General features: G+C 35.0%; 1 protein-coding gene across 1 annotated transcript in view; it reads right to left on the bottom strand.

The window, feature by feature from the left end:
- Positions 1-23,347, bottom strand: part of MAP9 (microtubule associated protein 9) — a 31,042-nt gene extending 7,695 nt beyond the window's left edge. The window contains exons 1-10 of the mRNA XM_007118846.3: positions 23,273-23,347; positions 22,442-22,526; positions 20,815-21,132; positions 14,157-14,386; positions 7,263-7,356; positions 5,325-5,560; positions 3,692-3,762; positions 2,519-2,687; positions 1,681-1,770; positions 65-226 (exon numbers count right to left, since the gene is read on the bottom strand). Coding sequence (XP_007118908.2) covers positions 65-226; positions 1,681-1,770; positions 2,519-2,687; positions 3,692-3,762; positions 5,325-5,560; positions 7,263-7,356; positions 14,157-14,386; positions 20,815-21,132; positions 22,442-22,526; positions 23,273-23,347 — 1,530 coding nt within the window. The remainder of the gene's footprint in view (positions 1-64; positions 227-1,680; positions 1,771-2,518; positions 2,688-3,691; positions 3,763-5,324; positions 5,561-7,262; positions 7,357-14,156; positions 14,387-20,814; positions 21,133-22,441; positions 22,527-23,272) is intronic.
- Positions 23,348-24,418: the final 1,071 nt, after the last annotated feature.

Below are 24,418 nucleotides of genomic sequence, written 5' to 3'. Positions count from 1 at the left end.
CACAGTTAATCATTAATTTTCAAATATTTTAAAAATAATTAAGATATTCAAAACCATTGCATACTTGGAGTGCTTCTCTTTTTCTCACAGCATTTTCTTCTTCAGTTTTCTTCTTGTTTTTTTCCTCAAGTCTTTTTTTTGCAGCTACCTTCTTTGCTTCCTTTTCTTTCATGGCTTTCCAGGCCTCAAATGATGCTAAGGCTTCTTCTCTCTTAGCAGCTCTTTCCTATTTGGGAAAAATAATAGACAGTTATATGTATATGTATAAATAGACAAATATAGATAGATGTAGATATACATACATTCATTTTTTAAAAATTCCCCTCATATTCATCAAATTAGGTTTCAAAGCAATCTATTTAAAATAGATTTAGAGAAGTTAATTGATAAAGAATGTTATCTGAATTATTCACTGCATTTAAAAATGTCCTTTCTTAAACATTTATCAGATATTGATCTACTACCATGCATGCGAAGGAATTTTTTTGGAAGTATACTGAACAAATGTTATGAAAATAAACTGTAAAAGGCTAATCGGTACTGCAAAGTGCTCATAATGCAATATTGCACTAAAAGAAAAATATCAGGAAAGTTACAGGCAAGAAAGGTAAAGTTATAGTCAGAGTAAGGTAAATTGGCCAAGTCACACAGTAAATTACAGATCTGTGATTTAACCCTGAGTTTTGACTGACATCAGAGGATAAAATTCTTACTGCATAAACATATCCCAAGTGTTGAAAACATGTGTCAGATTAGAAAATATGTAGGTGAACATATAGCAAGTATGTTATTACTTTACTTACTTCAATCTAATCCCATAATATTCTATGTTTGCCTTATAATATTGCTTAGCATTAAATGATATAAAGCTTTATTACAGAGATAACATAATTTAGAAGTAAAAGTATGAGCTCCCTCACTGAGTTGTGAAGAGCAAATGAGGTGTCTGGTGCTGACTGTGGCAGATAATGCTGCAAAGGCAGTGCCAGTGTCCAGGCACGTCCTCTGCCGGGCTGCTCCACACAGTGCTGTGTGTTGGGGAAATATGTTTCTATCCATGGTAGTATTAAAAGCACAATGAGGGTTTTTTGTTTGTTTGTTTGTTGTTTGTTTTTGCTTTTTTTTTTCAGGGATTTTACTTTAGAAGATGGGAAAGAACTGGAGCATGTTGTAGGCAGGAGTTAGAGGCAGAGGGTGAAGTACAGGAGAGACTGAAATGAGACCCCAGCTCCAGTCAGTTGGAAGGATAGGGGCAAACACTCAGGTAGAGGCTGGTCTTGAAGATACATACAAAACTCAAGATAGAAAAGGGGAAATCTGAAGGTTAATGTCTGATGACCCTTTATATTCCTGGCTAAGTTGTAATATCAAAGTCAATTTTTAATAATGAAATAGGTACATGGTCACAAGAAAAAATAAGTTCATAATCAGTAGTGCCAAAGCTATTGCTCACTTATAAATAATAAAAATCTCTGTGTATCCATATTTTCATGTAAAACAGTTATATTTATATCAAACTAAAAATGTATAAAGTACCAGAGAAATAAAATCAGAAATCAATTCTTTTATATACAATTTATTTCACCCTTTAAAAAACAGTTGATTTAGAAATATTAAACATTCAGACTATTTTACTGACTTAAAAATCCAGAATATTTTTCACTTCTATATTCAGAATACCTGTTCATTTTGAATCCTTAAGTTTTCACTCTCGAGTCTTTTAATTCTGTGCATTTCATGTAAATAAACATTTTTCTTTTCTAACCACTCCTGTGGGAACATGAAAAAGACTATATGATATTCAAAGTCTTGCAAATGAATTAGAATTCTTATTTATTTCTGAAATATATGATTAAAACTTTAAAAAACCAAAACATAAAACTTATAGATTTTATATGTACTAGTATCATTCTTTTTCTGATAATATCTTAATATGTAAAGATGAGCAAGAATTAAGAAAATCATGTGTATATATGATTCATATATGTATAATATAATGACTACATATATTAACATTTTTCTCTGAAATTCACATTGACAATTTTCCAAAGTGTACTATAGTCTGTACAACAAATAAGACCAAAAAAAAAAAGACTTCTTTTTTGGAATTGTGAAAAAATTAGGACAGCTTTCTTCTATGTAAGTTTAACTCAAATACAGAAAGTCTCAGGAAAGAAAAAAAAAATTAAAACCCTTTTTGTTCATAACTATATAAACTTTAAGGAGAAAAAGTATAGAACATAGGTGTACCTCAACTACATTTTGCTTCTGCTGTATTTTTATCAATTGCCATGGCATGTTCTCTTTCTTTAAAAGCAACTATGATCAGTTAAACAAAGCCTGGAAGGAGATAATTTAGTATAAAAAAAAAAGCTTTGGATTGCACAGGTATTACAAAGGAAATAAATTAAACATTAAATCATCATCTCTGACAGGGTCATTTTATTTCCTGATAAACAAACCTTATGTAAGTGATTAATTCTTCTAATTTTTTAAAAAAATATATTTTCCTTTTTACCTGATAAACAGCTGCCCTTATGTTATCTGCTCTGTCGGGTTCTGCGTTCTGTTTCTGTGAGGGCTTTTGGTCCAAGATTTTCAAAGTCCCTAAATAGTGAGAAGTGGGAACTGTCAACGGAGTTTTCCTTAGAGAATCAGGTTTCTTTAAGAACTCAGAGGTCACTAATCTGAAAAGATCCAAATGAATCAAGATAAACTATTACAATTGCACTTGATAGAAGACAGATTCATTAGATTTTGCAAATACTATATTTGAAAACTACATTATAATTTAATAAATTATAATTACTTTGAAAATGATGTGTTCTTAGTATACAAAGACCCCTATTCAACATAATTTAAATTGTATCACTTTAAGTTATATAGCTTCAAAGCAATTTTTCTTTATAGGTTTTGTAATTAAAACATTTTTAACAAACATGGACTCAAGTTACATGGAAAAAGAATATTAATAAGTAGGTTTTAATAGTTTCTTATGTTATTTTGCTACATAAACCATCTTAAATATAAAGTTAGACTAGTAACCTCTATTTCAGTGTTGGTGGGAAAATCTGGTCCCCCACCTATTCTGGTGTATAAAGTGTTTTGCACCCGGGCTTTGTCATTTATTTGCATAATGCCAACAGTGTCTTCCCTGCTACAATAGCAGAACTGAGTAGTTACAACAGAGACCATATGGCCTACAAGACCTGACATATGTACTAACTGGCAAATTTACCTGACCCCTGTTCTATTTGACTAATGATAATTTAAAAGATTCATAAGGTTTTGAATAGCATTTATGAGTTCTTATCATTTTAATAAACCAACTTAGTCCATAGAACCTCTAGGCTTAAAGTACAATTTTTCATGTGTTGGACAAAGCCATTCAATAGAGAAGGTGAATGCTGGACTTCAGCTTTATTACCACTGTATATCTACTGTCTCAGGAAAAATAGGAGAAAGAAACTGTATCCCAGGAGCAATGTAGAACATAGAGGATCCTTAATCAATTCCTCTTTATAAATGAATATATTCAACTAGGGGGATTTACCATGAAGTAACTACTTCATTCTTCTCACAAGAAGAAAATTAAGTAACACCAAATGAAATTTACTGTATAGAAGTTAAACTAAAACTAGTTTTCTTGGAATGTAAACCCATAACTGAGGGAAAATGATAACTTTATTACCTGCCAGATGCATTGGATGCTCTATTATTTGTTGACTTTTTATTCTTCATATTTCTATCTTGAATTATTTTCTATTAAATAGAAAAAGCCAAAGATGGATTACTCACTGTATCTATCACAGTTAGAGGCCAATCTTCCAGTAAATCGATGTTTTTTAAGCATCTACTATGTGTCAAGTATAGCTGTCACCAGGAACAAATAAGTATATTACATTTTAGGGAGGTTGACTGGCAATAAATACGTAAACTAATGTCACTCATGAAGGAGATAAACTAGGGTCCAGTGACAGTGACAGAGTGGAGTTGACGAGCCACAATAATGAATGTGATCAGGGAAGGCCTCCCTGAAGGCTCGACATCAGAGCTCAGACAAATGATAAATAACAAAGGGCCACATGACGTTCTATGGAGAGCTTGATCATTTTGAGAAACCAAAAAAGGTGAAAGATGCTGAAGGCACAGTGAATGGCAGGGAGAGCTGAGGAGTATAAGGTCCGGGAAGAATTGCATGAGATCTCCAGTGGTGAGGAGTCTGCATTTTATTCCATGGGGAGAATCCAACAAAGAGACCTTAGAGGGGAATGATTAACCAGACTTAAGATCACTCAGTAGAGAGTAAGAATAAAGCCAAGGATTCATTCAAAAGAAATATGTTATAATCTTACTTGTTATATATAAATCACCTGTTCTAATTTAGAATTACCTCTGTTAAACATTTCTAAGACTTGTCTATAAATTCCAGAATACCCTTCTTCCTTTTAAGGAATAACTTCTCTACTTTACATGGACAGATGGGTGCTAACACTAAAGTGAGAGCAGATGTAAACACATCCCTAACTTGGCATTAGTGCTTCTTCCTAAGAAAACTGGTTAGGGACAATATACCTGGAAGGTGGCTTAATGAACCTTCTCCATAAAATTTAATAAAAACTTAATACTCTGTATTATAAAAGTCCTGTTCAACCACAAGTTTTCAGCTAACTGTTATCTTCCCTAGTAATAAGTACACATAGCCACCAATTAACTGCAGGAGAAACTGCATAAAGAAAATTTAGGAGAAATAAAGACTAAAAATGCTCCCCATAAATTTTAACAGTATAGTACGCTGGTGCAATGTAGTGTAGGGACAAGTAAACCTACATATCACAAATCTGGTTCTCAAGGTAATAATAATAATATTCCTGATAATGATCCTGTCCATCCATTTAAATAGGTATGGATGTTGATAAACTTTTCTTAAAGTATTTTATTAAAATTTATAAAATATTTTAAAATGATATCCAAAGGAATATCCTTCACTAACTCAAAACCTTAGAAATTATTTCAGACAGCTGCATTTTTATAACATGAAGACTTACAGAAACCTACCCACTTCTGGGTATGTATTTCTGAAACATTTAAAAGTATATTATGATCATATACTTCTGATAACTTTTAATGAAATGTTGGGTTTTATTATTTTCACTGCAAACCTTCCCTGAAGTTCAAATTCTATTGAATAAGAATCACTTGACAGTATAATACCATTATTTCCACAGATAATTCAGATGTACCTAACATGGAAGATAAAATATTTAAAAGTTCTATTTTAAATTTTAAGCTGTAGTATAGAAGGTACAATTTTATATAAATACCTTTGCAGACTCAGTGCATAAGATACTCTGAAGTTGTAATAGTGGTGGATCATCAACTGTTAAGTCATCATTCATAATCAGTTCAGCTTTCTCCTTTTCTTCTTCAAGGTCACCAGTAGTCACTTGACTTTCCTTGGGTTTCTCAAGTGTAGTAACAAAGTCTATCAAAAATGAGTTCTCTTTATTTTCAATTGATTTCAAGGAATTATGGTTTTCAGTGCATTCTTCATTCTGATCTATTTTGTGACAGAGTAACAGAAGTAAATCTCCCCTTCTTAATTAATAAGGTGGATAACAGATTCATTTGTTTTCTGCTACATGAAAACTGTCTATAATCTCTTTTTTGCAAAATAATAAATGGAGAAAACTGTCATATTCAACTTGAATAAACTTTTTTCCCAAGTGAGCTACAAAAGAAAAAATGGCTACTAAATCTACTAAAGCATTTGACACACCTTAGAAAATGGAATAACAACCCTAAACCATACATACGCCACAAGCCCTTGTTGGTGTATAAACCAAGTAAGTGAAATGGCAATATCTATTCTATTCAAAAGCCTCTGTTTCTTAGCTGGAGCAGGAGGAACAGATTTCTAAGATACTACAGTTACTAGCAATACACTTATAATATTGTACAGATGTAGAGAGAACCAAGAATCAATGCAGTTCTAGAAGAGGCCACCACACAGAGAATAAAGCCATCCTTTAGAGTTTTACTCCCACTAAGATGCAGTGTTGCCTCTGATACCAAAAGGGCAGGAAAGGAAGACCTAGTACTTACCCTCTCAGTGCTCAAGGGACAGGTTTAAGCTCTGGCATGGAGGATTCAGTTTTGCTTTTACAGAATTGCTTCTATTATTCTGATTCTACCACACTTTAGAATGTTCAACAGAAAATCAGTGCTTTCTCCGTTGATCACCAACTTTCAGTTCTACTAGGATCCACCTACTAGCCAACCTGTATCTTTACTGTCAAAGTCTTAATTACGAGGCTTTCATTACAGCCATTTCTGGGGAACTCGTTTTGAGGTAAGCTAGATATAATATCACTTTATAATTCCAGTTATACATTCATATTTGGAGACTACTCATGATTCAAAGTATCATTAATGGATTCTTTAGAGCTGCTAATCAAAGTACTCAGTGAAAAGAAGAAGGACTTTGGAGCCAAAGATTCAAATTATGGTTCCATCACTGACCTTTGATATGTTTCCCAATATCTTTGCACTTCAGTTTTTCTCATCCGTAATATGACAAAAATTATACTACATAGTAATCACTTAATAAATGTAAGTCATACATCCCAGTCTTAAAAACAGCTATGCCTTTAGCTCTCATTGTTATATGTCATAAGACTAAGGAAAGAAACAATGTTAACTACTCATACCTCCCACTTACTATGTGCTAACGATGGTTCTGTTCTACATGCTTTACATGTATTAAAACTAATTTAATTCTCACAACCACCCTACTCTTATTAAGCCCATTTTAAAGAGCAACATACAGGGCCAGAAAGGTTAGTTACTTTCTCATGTAGTTGTACCTAGATTCAAATCCAGCTTAGTCTCACTCTAAAAGTTCACCTAACCATTATGCTGACTATTGCAGCAACACCTACATAATAATAGCTCACATTTAGTGAATACTCTACTTGTGCCAGGAATTGAGTTAGTGGCTAAAATGCATAGTATGAGTTAATTTTCACAATAGCCTCATGAGATTGGTATTATTATATCTTGGGGGATTGAGGCATTGAGAGATCAAGTTCTGCATCTACAATCACATGATTAATAAATTGTATTTTGGGGAGTAAAACTCAGACAAACACAAACATATATTGTTCCTATAACTCTGTAAAGTATTATTTCTTTTACAAATAGCATTCTAAGCAATACAGAGTTCACAAATAAAATAAGGTAGAATAATTTGATATAATCACCTGTAATGGAGGCTTTTTCCCCAGATACTGGTGAAGAGGAATTTCCGAGACTTTCTTTAAGGGATGATGATGATAGACTTGTTAACCATGCATCCTATTTAAAGAAAATGTATTTACTAGTAAGTTTAGTTCTCAAGATTTGGGGGAGCAATAGGATTATTAAAACTACTTAATAACTCTGAAATCTGCATTATTAGTTTTCTGCTAAACACCAAAAGTAAGTCAAAGGAGGTTATAATATGCTTTACTTTCAAGCCTTTATATGTTGATCATTAAAAGAGGTCGCTAAGAGCTATTCCAGTTCTTTAACTGAAACCTCTATATTTTAAAAACTCCTGCTGCTCTAAAATCAAATCTCAGAAATATTTAAGGTAACTATTTGACATCTCTTTCTCTAAGTATATACTTTCTTAGAAAGTATAAAGGAAATAGTAGGTAAAAACCCTTAGCTTCAAACAAATATTACTTGTTGACCAAACGAAAGCAATTTATAAAACCAAGTAGACAGTTACTTCCAAATATTTTAGATTAAAAACTACATAGATTTCATACACTTTAGTTTTCCTCAAAATTCCTATATATGAATTAAAATAATTATTATATCTGAAATGAAGTAATTATATTTGTGTGCATAAATTAAACATCTCTTTATAGAATAATACTCTAGTCTAAAGGTGATGATATTATAATGTAAGAAGTTTGATTTTGTTGCATAGATAATACATTTTAATTTTCTTTCCCATAATATTTACAAAGAAAATTATATGTCAAAAGCAATAGAGAGAAACCATCTGGACAGATGGCAGAAGGTCTCAAACACTGGAGTCTACCTTGAGAAGGGAAGATTTACCCAAGGAGATTTACAAGTTAGTAGCCTTTTTCCTGAGGAAATTCCCCCAACTGTGCAGCTTAGTAGAAGGCTGCAGCATTACTAGACTGGCTTGAGGGGTCAGAAGATAGAGTTTAGGACTAGAAGATCAGCCAATAAATTTGGAGAAGAGCTGCAGAAGGCATGAACCCCAATATCTGCATATAAAATCCACCTCAGAAACTTGGCTCATCTATACATGGCATGGGAAAGACCTCACAGGGTCCTGTAAAATCACAGTAGCTAGAAAGTGAAAAAACAAAGCAGAGATTTCAGTCAATGTCCATGGCAAGGGAGAAAGAGCTGGGAATTTGAGTCTAGCCATAATATCTCTGTGCTAGAACACATGTTCAGAGGAACATAAGAGAATTCAGAATCTCTACAACATATCATTCATAATGTTCAGTAGTCAATCAAAAAGTTAATAAGTAAAGTAAAAAAAAAAAAAATGGTGACCCATACTCATGAAAACAAAAACAACAAAAGCAGTCTATAGTAACCAAGCCAGAGATGACGCAGATGTTGCAATTAGCAAATAAGAACTTTAAAGTAGGGATTATAAATATGTTCAAGCACTTAGGAGGAAATATATACATAGTGGCTGAACAGATGGGGTATCTTATTATTAGATATAGAAAATACAAAAAATACCAATGGAAATTCTAGAGTTGAACACTACTGAAATTTAAAAAAAAAAAGAAAATCACTGATTGACTTAATAGCAGATCAGGAATGGTAGAAAAAGGCAGTGAACTTGAAGACAGAACAATACAACTTATTCAATCTAAAAAAAACAAAGGGAAAAAAGATTGAAGAAACATGAAAGAAATTTAGAGATCAGTGAGACATAGCAAAAATTTCAATGTGCATGTAATTACAAACAAGAGGAAAGAAAATAAAACAGAATAAAAAATTTAACTTCACATCTGCATGGAAAATACCAGTTTACAAATCCTGAAATCTCAACAAAACCCAAGCAGGATAAATATAAAGAAAACCACACCTAGGTACCTCATAGTCAAATTGTTGCAATTCAAAGAAAAAAGACCAAATCTTGAAAATAATTCTGAAAGCTACCAGAAAAAAACAAAACATTGTATAATGAGGATAGCAAAATAAATTTTTACTGATTTCCTAACAAACAGAAATAATAGAAGCCAGGAACAGTGGAAACCTATAAAGAGCTGGGGATAGGAGAAGGAAACTGTCAGCCAAGCAGTATATATTCAACTAAGCCATCCTTCAAAAATGAAGATAAAGTGAATATGTTTTAGATAAGCAAAGACTGAGAGAATCCATCACTGGCAAACCAAGAAATGCAAAAATAAGTTCTTAAGATTGAAGGGAAATAACACTAGAAGGTAATCTGGATCTATAGGAAGAAATGAAGATCCCTAAGAAAACTATAAATGTTTATTCTTTTCTTCTTTTAGTTCTTTAAAAGTCTAAGATAAAAAGTTTAAAAGGCTCTTTAAAGAAAAGTTATAACTCTTTGTTGTGGAAATTATATCATATGTAGGTGTAATATACATGACAACAACAGCATGATGGATGAAGGAGTATATGGAACTATACTCTTACAAGGTTTCTATTTTAAATGTGAAACAATACAGTGTCAACTGTATTGTGATCATTTATAGTTGAATCTTGTAATCCATAAGACAACTACTAAAAATATAACGCAAATAGTTATAGTCAAAAGGCAACAGAGAAAACTAATGGAAAACTAAAACCTATGTGATTAACTCTCAAAAAAAAAGGCAAGAAAGAAGTTATAGAGGAACAACAACTTCAATTAAAAAAAAATAGATAAAATAAATAGAAAACAAACAGCAACAAATTGGCCCTAAGTGTACTTACATTAAATGTATATGGACTGGATTTCCCTGGTTGCACAGTGGTTAAGAATCCACCTGCCAATGCAGGGGACACGGGTTCAAGCCCTGTTCTGGGAAGAGCCCACATGCCATGGAGCAACTAAGCCTGTGAGCCACAACTACTGAGCCTGTTCTCTAGAGCCCATGAGCCACAACTGCTGAACCCAAGAGCCACAACTACCGAAGCCTGTCCACCTAGAGCCTGTTCTCCACAACAAGAGAAGCCACCGCAATGAGAAACCTGTACACCACAACAAAGGGTAGCCCCCCCACTTGCCATAACTAGAGAAAGCCCGTGAACAGCAATGAAGACCCAATACAGCCAAAAATAAAATAAATAAAATAAATAAATTTATTTTTAAAAGTGTATGGATTAAACACTCATAAATGGAATATTGGATTCATAAGTAGATCACAATTAAAAAGCAGATTGTCAGACTTGATAAAAAAGTAATACCAAACTGCTATTACAAGAGTCATTTAAAGAAAAAGAAAAATATTGTTTGAAAGGAAAATGATGGAAAAAGTTATACCATGCAAATACTGAAATGTTGAAATATCAGGCAAAACAAACAGCAAGATATGAAGCATTACCAGAGATACAAAAATTTCATAATGCTAAATAGGGTCAAGAACTAATAATGATGAATGTGTGTGTATGTGTCTAATTACAGAGTCATGGAATGTTGACAGAACAACAAGGAAGTACAGAGAAATTCACAAACATAACTGGAGATTTTAACACACTCTATTTAGTACATGGTAAATCAACTAGACAAAAATTCAGTAAGAATGGAGAAGATCTGAATGACACTACCAACCATCTTGACCAAACTGAAATTACAGAACATTATATCTAACACCTGCAGAACACACATTAGTTATTAATACAAATGAAACTTTCACAAGACACACTTAGTCTGGGCCATAAAAAAAAATCTCAACAATTTTTAAAAATGTGAATTCATATAAGATATATTCTTTGATCATAATAAAAAATTATAAATTTATGCAAGAATATATCTAGAGAAGATCTAAATATGTAGAAATGAAATCATTCACCATAAAATAACCATTTGGTCAAAAAAGAGGTCACAAGGAAAATTAGAAAATATATTTAAAGGAATGATAATGAAAATAAATGGCATCAAAAAAATTGGGTGCTGCTAATCAGTGCATTAGAGGAAAATTTATAGTTTTCAAAGGTTTTGATAGAGAGGATGAAAAGTTTAAAATGAATGGATACATTTTCTAACTTAAAGGTAAGAAATTAAACCCAAAGAAAATAAAAGAAAGAAATAATAAAGATTGAAAATCAATGAAATTGGAAACAAACAACAGAGAAAGCTAACAAAGCCAACACTGGTTCTTGGGAAAGTTTTAACAAAACTGAGCAATGCCTATCAAAATTTAACAAGAAAGACAGAAAACACAAACTACATATTAGAAATGAAAGATGGAATGTCATGATAATTTTACTGTCATCAAAAGGATAAGGGAATATCACAAACAACTTTATAAATTCAACATCTCAGATAAAGTGGAGAAATTTCTAGATAGACATAAATTACAAAACTGATGAGAAAATCTGGATACCAAATATTTAACCCTCAAAAAAAAAAAATCAAACTTAATGTCAAAGACCTCTCCACAAAGAAAATTCTAGGCCCAGATAATTTCGCTGGTGAATTCTCTCAATTAAGGGGAAAATGAAACTAAACTTTTGGTTTCATACCAAACAAACTTTTAGAAAATAAAGGAGGAAGAGACACTCCCCAATTCATATGATACGCACACCTGATAACAACATTATAAGGAAAAAATTATAGACAACCTCCAAAAATATTGATGTAGAAGTCTTAACAAAATATTAAAAAATAAAATCCCACACAAAAATGGTCTACCATGATCGACTAGATTTTATCCCAGGAATAATGAGTTAATTTAACATATAAACATAGATATATATCATCATACACACACACATGAACACACAAAGGAAAGGTGGGAAGTGAGGTTTTAGCGAGAAAGAAAATGTCACCCTTTCGATGCCCAACTGTGACATTTGCAGGAAGGTAAAGCAATAGGGAGAGAGGTGCAGTGTCATGTGAAAGCTTATACAAAGTTAAAGAGGCTTCAGCATAGTTGAATGTGGATGAAAATAGACTCTTCCAGAGCCAAAGATAATAGACATAGGAGAGAGAAGGTTTGGATAAAAAATAAATGGGAAATCCCTGAAAATGTGGGCTTAAAGAAGATTCAGAGCATGGTCAGGAAAATTTTATAATGAGGAATAAGGAAAATTTAGACTATTAAAAACAGAAGTATCTAATATACCCAACAAAGATAATAGCTCTACAATATGGGCTATGTTATAGTCATTAAGGTGAACGTAGTCTCAAGATCACCCAGAAACATGGAAACACATCATGGCCTAATGTTAAGAGATTAAACAAAAAAGCATGTTACAAAACATTGTGAATGTTAAGATGACAAATATTATAAAAACAAGTATAGGGAAACCAGCCCAAAAGAGGAGTAAGAATAATGAATGTTATTAGGTGGTGGGATTATAGGTAGATATTTTTCAATTAAATTTTCTGTCATAATATAATGTTACTTTAAAAACTTTAGGAATACTTTTTTCTTTAATCAAGGGATATGGAATACATCACAAAGAGCAATTAAAGGTAGGTATCACTATCAGTTTGAATAGTGTTCCCTCAAAATTCATGTCTATCCCAAATCTCTGAACGTGATCTTATTTGAAAATAAGGTGTTTGCAGATGGAATTAGTTAAGATGAGAACCTACTGGAGTAGGGTGGACCCTAATCAAATGACTGGTGTCTTTTTTTAAAGAAAAGTGAGGGGAGACACAGAGACCCAGGGAAGAAGAACATGGGTTGATGGAGGCAAGGACTGGAGTGATGCAGCTACAAGCCAAGGACCACCAAAGATTTCTGACAATCACCAGAAGCTGTAAGAAGCAAAGAAGGATTCTTCCCTAGAGCCTTCAGAAGGAACATGGCCCAGTCCACACCCTGATATTGGACTTCTGACCTCCAGAACTGAGAGAACTTCTGTTGGTTTCAGTCATCTAGTTTGTGGCAATTTGTTATAGCAGCTACAGTGAACTAACACAATATCCACTGGGCCAGATGATTTTATTAAACATAAAATAATTGTTTGGTTTTGATAACACCCTCTCTTCACCTGATTTTCAGAACAAATTAGGACATAGCACATTGAAGTCAGGCAGATTTATATCAAATTGCCAGCTTTTCTGGTAAAGCTAACCTACGGATAAGAGTGGAATCAGAGCCTACTGTGTTCATACTTCTGGCCTGAATTAGAGAGATTAATCTGTTTAGTTGTGATACAAAGGACTTCTTCCGTCTGCCTTTGTACCACCTCCCAGGGAGCATGTCTTTTCTCACATCAGTAGCACAGAGGAGTCAGGAGAAGAAGAAAGAAGCTTAGCCAGTACTGTTTAGTTCCTTTTCTCTGATCTGTTCAAGCAGATTGTGGAGGAGGAATGTTCTTCCCATACTTACCCCTTCTGAAATGTGAGGTGGAACTTCTCTAACCATAGTGAAATATAAAGACAGGTGGCCAAGTGTTCTTCCCTAATAACAATACACAGTAAACTCCTGATGAAGTCCTGAAGGATCACATCTACATCCCTTCTGGTATATCCCAAAAAATATAGAACTGTGACGTGAACATTCAGTATACATTTGTTGAGTGATTAAAACCAAATGAAGAAAATGACACTGGCCATAAATTATATAATTCAAAAATATGTAAATAAAAACTCTTGCAATTAGTGTTGCATAGATTCAAAAAGGCAACAGTTTTTTTCACATTTTACTTTCTCTGAAATTGGATGCATCGTGTGTTACAGTTTAGCAGTTTTCTTCCTTCTTAGCAGTACGTAAAATAATGCTGTATTTTTGCTATATCTTACAATTGAGTTTTAGATCCAATAAAATATAATATATTTTTAAAAACTTAAAATTATTTCCTTATCAATTGCTGAAGAAATCATGTAAAACACACACACATGCACGCGCACATACAAATATTCTTTCTCTTATAATCAGATGCAAAAACCTGAATTAGAAACACAATTTAGCAGTAGTGCTAACCTCAGGGTCAAGGTTTTCAGAGAATGCATTTTTCTCAGCTTCTGGTTGTCTGCCATTCAGCCTTGGGAGGAACGAAGGTGTAGAATGTGCCTCTAATTCTTCATGGAGGGCAGTGTCTTTGTCTTCTCCTACCCTGTCTTTCTCCTCCCTGTGGCTGTGCTTTTTCAACATGCTCCTTGGCCGAGGTGAAGGCTTAAAGTGGTTGTCTGCTTCAAGGCTGCTGTTATTTTCTGCAGAAAAATACAATGTTTTAATACATTAAATACAATTTAATAAACTAAAAAAATACATTTTTAAATGACCATGGCTTCTCCTACACGGCAGGTGCCACCACACTTCCCTCCTGTGCCCAAGCACCTTGGCTTTCTATCCTGGAGAGTCTAGAAGAAGCCCACACCCTTCTCTACACAGAACTCCAGAAAGTACAAGTAGGTGATAGTTCATAATCAAATAAATTTTTTTTAATGGCTGCCATCCTGGAAGTAACTTGTATACTTCACTTTTGTGAGTGGTTAACTCATCAACTCTCATAGTATTAAAAAAAAATTTTTTTTTAACAAACAAAACCAAACTGCCTCAGTTTCATCCTTTATAAAATGAGGCAGTTCATCCATCAAACATTTATTGAATATCTGCTGCCAGGCCCCATACACATCACTCACATTAATGGACCTCAGAATCAAGACATTGGCAATGGCCCTGTCCAAGGATTTTAGAGGTTGCGAAAGGAGATGATTCTAAACAAATAAAATTATAAGACAAAGGTAAGTGCTGTTACAAGTATAAAGATGACGTCAGTACAGGGAGTAGAAGAGCCAAATGTCCCTGGAAGGAGGAACAGACAACTGGATAACTTGTGAGCTGCTGCTCTCTGAGTCCATAAAACCTCTCCAGCAGTTCTTAAAATTTCTCAGTTACTATTTCATTAGTTCTAAGTTTAAAACAACAATCTAATGCTGGTATATTTCCAGCCCTCAAAACATGATAAGAAACATTTTACATGAACTTTTCCCTATATTTTACCTGTTATACATATCCATCTCTCCATTGTTCTACCAATGTATTCTTCTGATGAAACTTCAAAACTGAACTAATTAATACCTTTATCTTTTTTATCTATAAGTAGAGTTATAAATCCTGCTAGAAGATTCTACAACCATAACTAATTGGAACCACTATAAATGTTTCATTGCCCATTTTAGGTATGTCCTAAACTCTGGTCAAATGTCCAATCCAAAATCCAAGGGTCATCCTAGATTCCTCCCTCAAAATCCAAAGAATCACAATACCCTATCCATTCTACTTGCTAAATTTCTTTCTCATTTATCCCACTTTCTACATCCCCACTCTCAGTTCCTCATCCACTCTTACCTAGATTACTGCCTCAGTGACATTTATAAAACACAAATCAGATCACATCACTCCTCTCCACAAAATTTTTCAATGGCTCCCCATCAGCCAGTCTTACAGAATAAAAAACTCATTGCCTCTGAACAATATAAAAGGTTTCATGGTTTTGTCCCTGGCTACCTGTGCTGCCTCATCACTGACACACCCACTTAGTAATCTGTCCTGAAATGCTGGGCTCACTGTCCTTCTGCAGCTGTGCCACATCCCTCCTGCCACCAGAACTTGCCACCCAAGCTCTCCCTCTGCCTAGGATGTTCACTACCTGTTTCTCCTCCTGACAAATGTTTGCCTGTCTTTGGAACCTCAGTTTAAGCAGAATATTGTATATTGCCTGGTTTTGAGTCTTTTTTTTTTTTTTTTTTAATTCGGTACGCGGGCCTCTCACTGTTGTGTTCTCTCCCGTTGCGGAGCACAGGCTCCGGACGCGCAGGCTCAGCGGCTGTGGCTCACGGGCCCAGCTGCTCTGCGGCATGTGGGATCTTCCCAGACCCGGGCACGAACCCGCGTCCCCTGCATCAGCAGGCGGACTCTCAACCACTGCGCCACCAGGGAAGCCCTTGAGTCATTTTTTTTTAGTGTGGTAAGAACACTTAATAGGAGATCCACCCTCTTAACAAATTTTCAAGTGCACATTACAGTATTATTAACTAAAGGCACAATGCCATAAGGCAGAGCTCTAGAACTTATTCATCTTGCATAACTGAAACTTGACATCTGTTGACTAGCAACTCCCATTTCTCTCTCCCTCCAGCCCCTCATAACCAGCATTCTACCCACTCTCTGTATGGGTTGCCTATTTCACATATTTCATATTTGAATCTTGCTCTGACACTTATTAGCATTGTAAACTTACACGAATCAGATAACTGTCACACACCCCAGTTTTCCTATAGGTAGAATTAGCTAAGATTTGCTAAAGTGCTCATGGGACTTGAGCAAGATAATACATACAAAGCGCACAACACAGTGCCTGACACATGGGAAGTGCTCAGTGAATATCAACGATTGTATAGACATTTCCTGTTCTGGTTTGTTCACCACTCCTGTTTTCTTTTTGGGTATCCTCTCCTCCTTTCTATCCATGTGATTCTGGTGAGTTAATAAATATCTCCTCCATACCTCAGTGAGAATGATGGGCACATGATGCAGCCCCCTCCTTCCTGTGCAGCTTATCACAGAAACTTCATTTCCCCTGACCACAGCAGGCAGTCAGGAGGTCAGGATTTTTCTACTTGGAGTTGGTGGATATGCCTTTAAGGCCATGGAGCTGGAAGGATGTGATTTAGAGACCGCTAGTGGCATTCTCTGCTGCCAAGTGAAGGGCTGTCTGAGACAAAGAAACCAAATGACAGAAAAATGGACCAAGGGATGGAGTAAATGGGGCAGTGACAGTGCAGGAGGAGAGAATGAGAGGGTCAGGGAGGGAGGGCAAAAGTAAACAGAGAGAATCCTGATGATATAGAAATACCAATTCTCTACACTTAATCACACCTAAAGCAAGGACTTCTGACATCCATGCTCAACACAGGGATAAACTCTTTCCACTGATGTTTGAATTGGGTCATGTGAATCTGAGAGTCCTGACTACAGGTACTATTATTTGTCAGTTATAGCTATTAACACCAGCTCCTCTAGGAAGCCTTCCCTGATGCCCTCAGGTAAATTTAGATGCCTACTTTCCTGTGTTATTACTATACCTTTTATACACCTTCCCACCAAATTGTAAACTCTTTGCTATGGTCTGAATGTTTGTGTCCCCACCCAATTCTTTTTTTTTTTTTTTTTGGTAACATCTTTATTGGAGTATAATTGCTTTACAATGGTGTGTTAGTTTCTGCTTTACAACAAAGTGAATCAGTTATACATATACATATGTTCCCATATCTCTTCCATCTTGCGTCGCCCAATTCTTATGTTGAAATCTTAACCCCAAAAGTGACATATTAGGAGGTGAGGCTTTTGGGAGGTGATTAAGTCATGAGGGTAGAATATTCATGAATGGGATTAGTGCCCTTAAAACAATGCTCTACAAAGTTCCTTTGCCCTTTCCACCACATAAAGGTACAATGAGAAGCCTGCAACCCGGAAGAGGGCCCTATCCAACCATGTGAGCCCTGTGATTTCAGACTTCCAGCCTCCAGAACTGTAAGAAACAGGTTTCTGTTGGTTATAATCTACCCAGTCTGTGGTATTCAGTTACAGCAGCCCAAACGGACTAAGACAGTATTGGAGGATTGGTACTAGGTCTTTGTAATGCCGCAGTGATAGCTACTATCACAGTGCTTGTAACAGTGAAACATATCGTACCCACAATAAAAATGTGGGATAAGTAAAATGATCTGCTTATGAACAAATGCTGAATAATAAAATGAATAGTAAAAACATTTTTAGAGTACTTAATTTATGCCAAGATTGCTCTAAGCACTTCAAATACATGAACTCAATTTAATTGCCTCAAACCCCTAGTGGTGGTTCAACTATTGTCTCCATTTTACAGTAAATAAAATGAGGAACAAAGAGGTCATGTGCCCATAGTCATAAACTCTAGTTTGTGGGATTAAGGCAGGAGCACCCAGACTCCAATGCTAATGGAGTCAAGATTCTCCTGCTTTAAAGTTAAAATAAAAACAGCATAACCTGTAAAAATTACTTTCTACAATCACTACCAATGTGGCCATTACCTGATAAAAGTGAGAGTTTGATTATTGTACTAGTTACAACAGACATGCAAGAACAAAGGAAACTTTCAGGTTCTAATATTTTTATAAAGCATTAAGTGATACTCAGCAATATCTCACCACATTAAAAATATTAAGTTCTAAACTCTATAAGAAAAAAAAGTCTAAAAATTTAGAGAAGGATAAAGCTAAGCTCATTAACCATTTTCCTTCTTTAATGAATGAATTATTCATTTATACATTCAAAGGCTTAATGAATTCTACATGCCAGGCACTAACCAGCAGCCTCAACTTTTTTCTTTAACTTGAATAATGTAGGACTAATGATTTTAATATATTTTATACCAAAATTCCACTTCCAGAAGCATCATCAAGTTTTCAGAAAGAAAAAAAAATACATCTATACCTTATCAAAATGTTTTATTTTACAATCAAATGTAAATGATTACTTGTTTTGGTAATTTTTTTTTATCCTACATATACTGAGTTACAAATGGTTAATGATTGTTTAAAAATACAGTATTGCACATTTAGAATCCTGAGCTATCTTGTAGTCAAAATACAGTATTTCTCTATTCATTTTAATTTGTCACAGGTTTTAAAAAAGATATTAAATGGGTGGATTATTGCTGATTATCTACCATAAAGTTCTAATTATATACATCTATCTATATCAGACTAATTTTTAGCTTCTATACTATACTCACATTTTCTTTTTAACCTAATGAAAAGCTTTTCTAGAATCAGGACAAATAGGATAAACGTAATCCATAAAAATAGGTTTTTAAACTCAACTAAGACTAGGAAACACTTTCTACTCTTTCTTAAAGATTCACTGTGCATACGTCTTTATTAATAGTTCCAAGAAGTTCATAAAGAAATTGGTTTACAATTCCTAGAACTCTGTGTTTTTCCCTCAATACCAATGAACAAACTGTGGAACATACTTTGGGAAATGGGGATGTAATGGATTATTCACTGTTTGATTACATTTCCCTTCTCTCCATTTTTTATTTTACTCGGTACACTGGGAAGGTACATTTTAGCAAGTTAATTCTGTTTCATTAGGCCTTGTGCTTACACTTTTGTAGAAGTTTATAGTTTGAGACATACTTCAGTAGATTCTTAAAACAATTCTGTAGGAAAGGAGAGCAGGTTTCCTCCCCCTCCTCATGAATACAGTGAGGCTTACCCTACAGCTGAGGTCACACATAATTAACTTGCAGTAGTTTTTCTCCTAGTATCGCTGCTTGCTCATATCTTCTCCTCATTTGAAAGTGGATGGAATTGTGGGGGTGTGAAAAGGAGTGTCTGAAATATAGCTTTGCCTAAGGTTACCAGTGCTATCTAATACGTAAAGTATGAAATACTTACCAGTACCATATTTAATGATGATATGAAGGAATGGGGTTTTTGTGAAGGTTAGTATCAACTACTATTTTTTCTATACAACAGAAAAAGACTGGAAGACTCCAAATCCTTAAACTTCTATGTCCTTGTTTCTGCGTGACAGCCCAGGGAATGTCACAGCAGTTGGTGCCTGCTTCACTCCATCTCTGCTGCACTATGCACAGAGCTCAGTAGAACTGTGGAGGAACTACTGCAATCACACTAGGAACATCCCCACAGAAAATTGAGTTTTAGTGGATTTTCCTGGGGAACAGAGAAATCAAATGGAGATTCTCTTTTCTTAAGGAAAGCCTGGAGGCTTAAACAATGACAGCAACAACACCTCCCCCGACCACCCCCTTCAAATATACAAATGCCAAACAAATATTCTGGCAAATGGCTGTATAGAAATGATTGTTTTAAGGACTAGCCCCAATGCTGCTATAACCCTGATGTCTGGAGTGTGAGATGGATTATAAAGGATTCCATTGTAGTTCCACTGCTAAAAACAAAATTGGAGCTCACAGGCCTAAGCAAGCCTGGACCCAGGAGCTTTGGAGCCACAGTTGTGGATGACTGAAGGTACTTTGGCCATCTATCAGGCTCTAGCAGAGATACAAGACTAAACATACAACTGGACATCAGAATTATGGTTTTTCTCTATGGTTCTATTATTTTTATTTATATCTGTAAAATTGAAAAGTTAATTCTGATCTTTTTTTCTTAAATATCTACTAGCCACCATATGCAGTGGTTAAGAATCTTCCTGCCAATGTGGGGGACATGGGTTCGATCCCTGGTCTGGGAAGATCCCACATGCCACGGAGCAACTAAGCCCATGCACCACAACTACTGAGCCTGTGCTCTAGAGCCTGTGAGCCACAGCTACTGAACCCATGCAGCACAACCACTGAATCCCGTGCGCCTAGAGCCCATGCTCCACAACAAGAGAAGCCACCGCAATGAGAAGCCCGTGCACTGCAATGAAGAGTAGCCCCCGCTCTCCACAACTAGAGAAAGCCTGTGAGCGGCAATGGAGACCCAACGCAGCCAAATATAAATAATAAATAAATAAATAAAAATTTTAAAAAATCTACTAGCTACCATATAAAAGTATTTTGTGATTGATTATCTTAAAATAAATTTTCAAGAAATGCAATTACAGTAACCTAACAAATTACCTGAAGATGAGCTTTTGATTGGAATAATTCTAGGTTTCGTTTCCATTTTAATTTTCTCTTTTTCAAATCCTTGTTGTTTATTTTGAGATTCAGATAAGGGATTTACAACCATGCCTTCACCACCATCATGTGCCATCTCATCGTTTTTGACAGAGACTACTGGCTCATCTTTCCTCACATCATTGATTGATTCCTTGGTTTTCAAAAAAGACAGTTTTGGAGAGTTCTTTTCTTTATCATCTGATATATGAAAATCATTAATCTTTTTCTTAACTGAATTTTCATCTACTGAGGTGTCAGAAAAATCACCTAAAGAAACTGAAAAATAGAAGAGAAAAAATATTTTCAATAGTATATTTTAAAGTTTTGAAGATTACATCAATCAAAAAGATTACCTTAAAGACTGGAAATGAATTTACAACTGTGAATAGATTTGCAGCCCTAAAAAACAGCTAACTTGGGTAGTTTTTATTGACATTTGTAAAATAAAAATTTCAGTTTCATTAATTTATTCAAAACATACTTATCGAGTACGAATAGTTTGTCAAGCCAAGCACTGTGCTTGCTCTGAGAAAAGTCCTTCAAAAGTTCTTCAAAGTAATAATCAGCCATGGACATTTAAATTAGGTTTTGTACCGTAAAGCTTTTTTTTTTTTTTCAAAAACTTCATAAAATCAACAATATTTGTAAATGGAATAATTTGCTAATAATGTTTTTTCATAAAAATTTTGGAACTGCAATTCCATCCATACCACAGTATTAGATTTTACTATGAGAAGAATAATAAAGAATGCTAACCGAACTATAAAGCAATGATTTAACTATTGTTCTGATTACTTTTACAGAGAACATTGAGAGTTATTCACTGAAAGTATAAAACACTGAATTTCAAGTTTAGAATTTTGTATGTTTAGGGCTTCCCTGGTGGCGCAGTGGTTGCGCGTCCGCCTGCCGATGCAGGGGAACCGGGTTCGCGCCTCGGTCCGGGAAGATCCCATATGCCGCGGAGTGGCTAGGCCCGTGAGCCATGGCCGCTGAGCCTGCGCGTCTGGAGCCTGTGCTCCGCAAAGGGAGAGGCCACAACAGTGAGAGGCCCGCGTACCACAAAAAAAAAAAAAAAAAAAAAAAAGAATTTTGTATGTTTATCCTGAAATGTAAAATATTAATATTTTACATAATCAAAAGAAACCAAATTAACCCTACAGTACTGATAATTGGGTTTTTAATACTTATTCCCTTTCACAGCCAAAAAACCCTTGATTTATAAAAAGCATTATAAAAGTGATCCTAACGTGCACAAAGTTTAGTTCTATGGGCCCTAGTTATTACCTCATAGGGTTGACCTTAAAGATGAACTTGTTATCTCCAATGTGGTTTACCACTAACAAGCAAATCTGCTGTCAGTTAAATTTTATTTTCATACACACATTCAGAAAAAAACCAAGGACAATCATACAACTTCTTTAAAATTAAGAGTGGCTTTTTACTCATTAAAAAGTTGGAGATCTAAAACCTGTGAATTCATAGGTATTATTTTAACATAGTGATTTTTTTGCAGGGCTGGGCTAAACCTAACTAAAGAAGCAAAAAGAAGAGAAGTGGTTTACTTTCCCCTGTTCTCACATACCAATCTCATCACTGTCAAAGTCATCTGAGTATTCAGAACTTCTTTGTCTGGCTGAGCGAGCTGTAATTGCTTTTATTAGTTCATCCTGAAATAAGATAATTAAAATCAATTTCCACCCAAATGCGGAGGTCTCATATATTGAATTAATTCTTTAAACAAATAATGCTTGATTAATAACTGCCTTAAAACTTAGGTTTCATTTATTTAACAGATATTCACTGAAAGCCTACCTTATGCCATGCACCCAACCCCTAAGCCTCAATGCAGAACATCACAGACAATTCCTTTCCTCATGGAGCTTTGGGTTAAATTAAAGAAGACAGACAACACCAAGCAAATTAATTGAAGGACTCAATTTAGACAGGGTTCATTATAAACTGGCATTATGGAAGAAACTGGTATTCTTTATGATCTTTTGTTTCAGCATATTGCTGTTAACAGATGTAATCAATACTGCAAATTTAGAGGCTGAGTTCAAAATTGTAGTGACTGGACAGAGAAAGCCTAAATGTTATAACGTTACACCAGGGGGAAAAAAGAACAATTTTTATATGAAAACGGTAATTAGAAGCTGCTATTCAACTTTCAAAAGCTAATTTAACTTTTAATATAGTAAGAAGCTAGTACTGAGTTTAGTTTGGCAGTCTTAAAGCCACACAGAAGAGTTGGTAATACTGGAGCCCAAATACAATCATCTGCAAAATTTCAAAAGAAACATACATTTACTCCAGCTCTACATAGGACTGTTGTATTGAATAGAAGCACTTTCAAGTCCAATATTCCTAATACAGTGTTTACCTTGTAAAATCATTCAAAATAAAAATACTTTACCTGGAAAGTAGTCCTTTTGGTGACTTTTGGACTCTTTGTATATGCCAAAGTTGTGCTAAAAACTTCATCAGACATAGTGTTTATTTTAATTCTCTAATTTTATAAAATGGCTAACAAATGATAGGGATAATTCAACCTCTGACGGTGGCTGAAATATATAAAAAACAAATCAGACTTTTTTGCATGCTTGAGAATTTCCATTACTACACTTAGGACTCCCTCCCTGCCCCCAAAGCTGAACAAAAACCAGAAAAGCATCATATGAACATTGAGCTATACCTTCACTTTTCAGTAGCAGAGTAATAAACAGAGTTCTTGTAAAGAAAAAGCAAATTCTACTAACAAACTTGTTTTCAGAAAAATAAAATTCAAACTGAAGTTATCCAAAAATATTTCTACAATTATTTTATTATCCTAAACAAGTTTTACAATTATTGCACTCATTTAAATAATGAGTGCAATAGCTTGTTGCCAATTAAAATAGAAACTTTTTCACCTCTCTTCCATTCAAAAAGTATAATATAGCCTACAAAACAGCCATACTTACTTAAAAGGCTACAAAGAAGACGATTGTCAGCATAAAGTACAGCAACGTTCCCCAACCTTTTTGGCACCAGGGACCAGTTTCGTGGAAGACAATTTTTCCACAGATGGCTGGTGGGGGAATTGTTCGGGCGGTAATGCAAACGATGGGGAGCGATGGGGGGCGGCAGATGAAGCTTCGCTCACTCGCCCGCCGTTCACCTACTGCTGTGCGGTCCGGTTCCTGGTTCCTAAGGGCCTGCGGCCTGGGGTTGGGGACCCCTGAAGTACAGAAGTCCCCTACATACCAAAGAGTTCCATTCCGAGATTGTGTTTGGAAGTCCAATTTGTTCGTAAGTCCAACAAATTTAGCCTAGGTACCCAACAGTAGTACAGTACAACAACTAGCATACAGGGGCCGGCATCGAGGGAAGAGGCAAACAGAGTTACTGGCTGTAGGGGGGAGAGGAGGTAGGAGATGGTAGAGCTGAAGGATCGTCAGCAATAGGAGACGGAGGGCAAGCTGCAATTTCACTCACGTCTGACGATGGCACATGTTCTGCTTCCTGGCTGCATTCAATTCTATCTACCCTCTTGCTTCCGGGCATCCTGGGCTTGAAATAA

The sequence above is a fragment of the Physeter macrocephalus genome, chromosome 7, assembly GCF_002837175.3.
Source record: "Physeter macrocephalus isolate SW-GA chromosome 7, ASM283717v5, whole genome shotgun sequence".
In the NCBI taxonomy this organism is placed as follows: domain Eukaryota; kingdom Metazoa; phylum Chordata; class Mammalia; order Artiodactyla; family Physeteridae; genus Physeter; species Physeter macrocephalus.
Note: the sequence above shows the minus strand (reverse complement) of the source record. Positions and strands in the feature narration are given on the sequence as shown.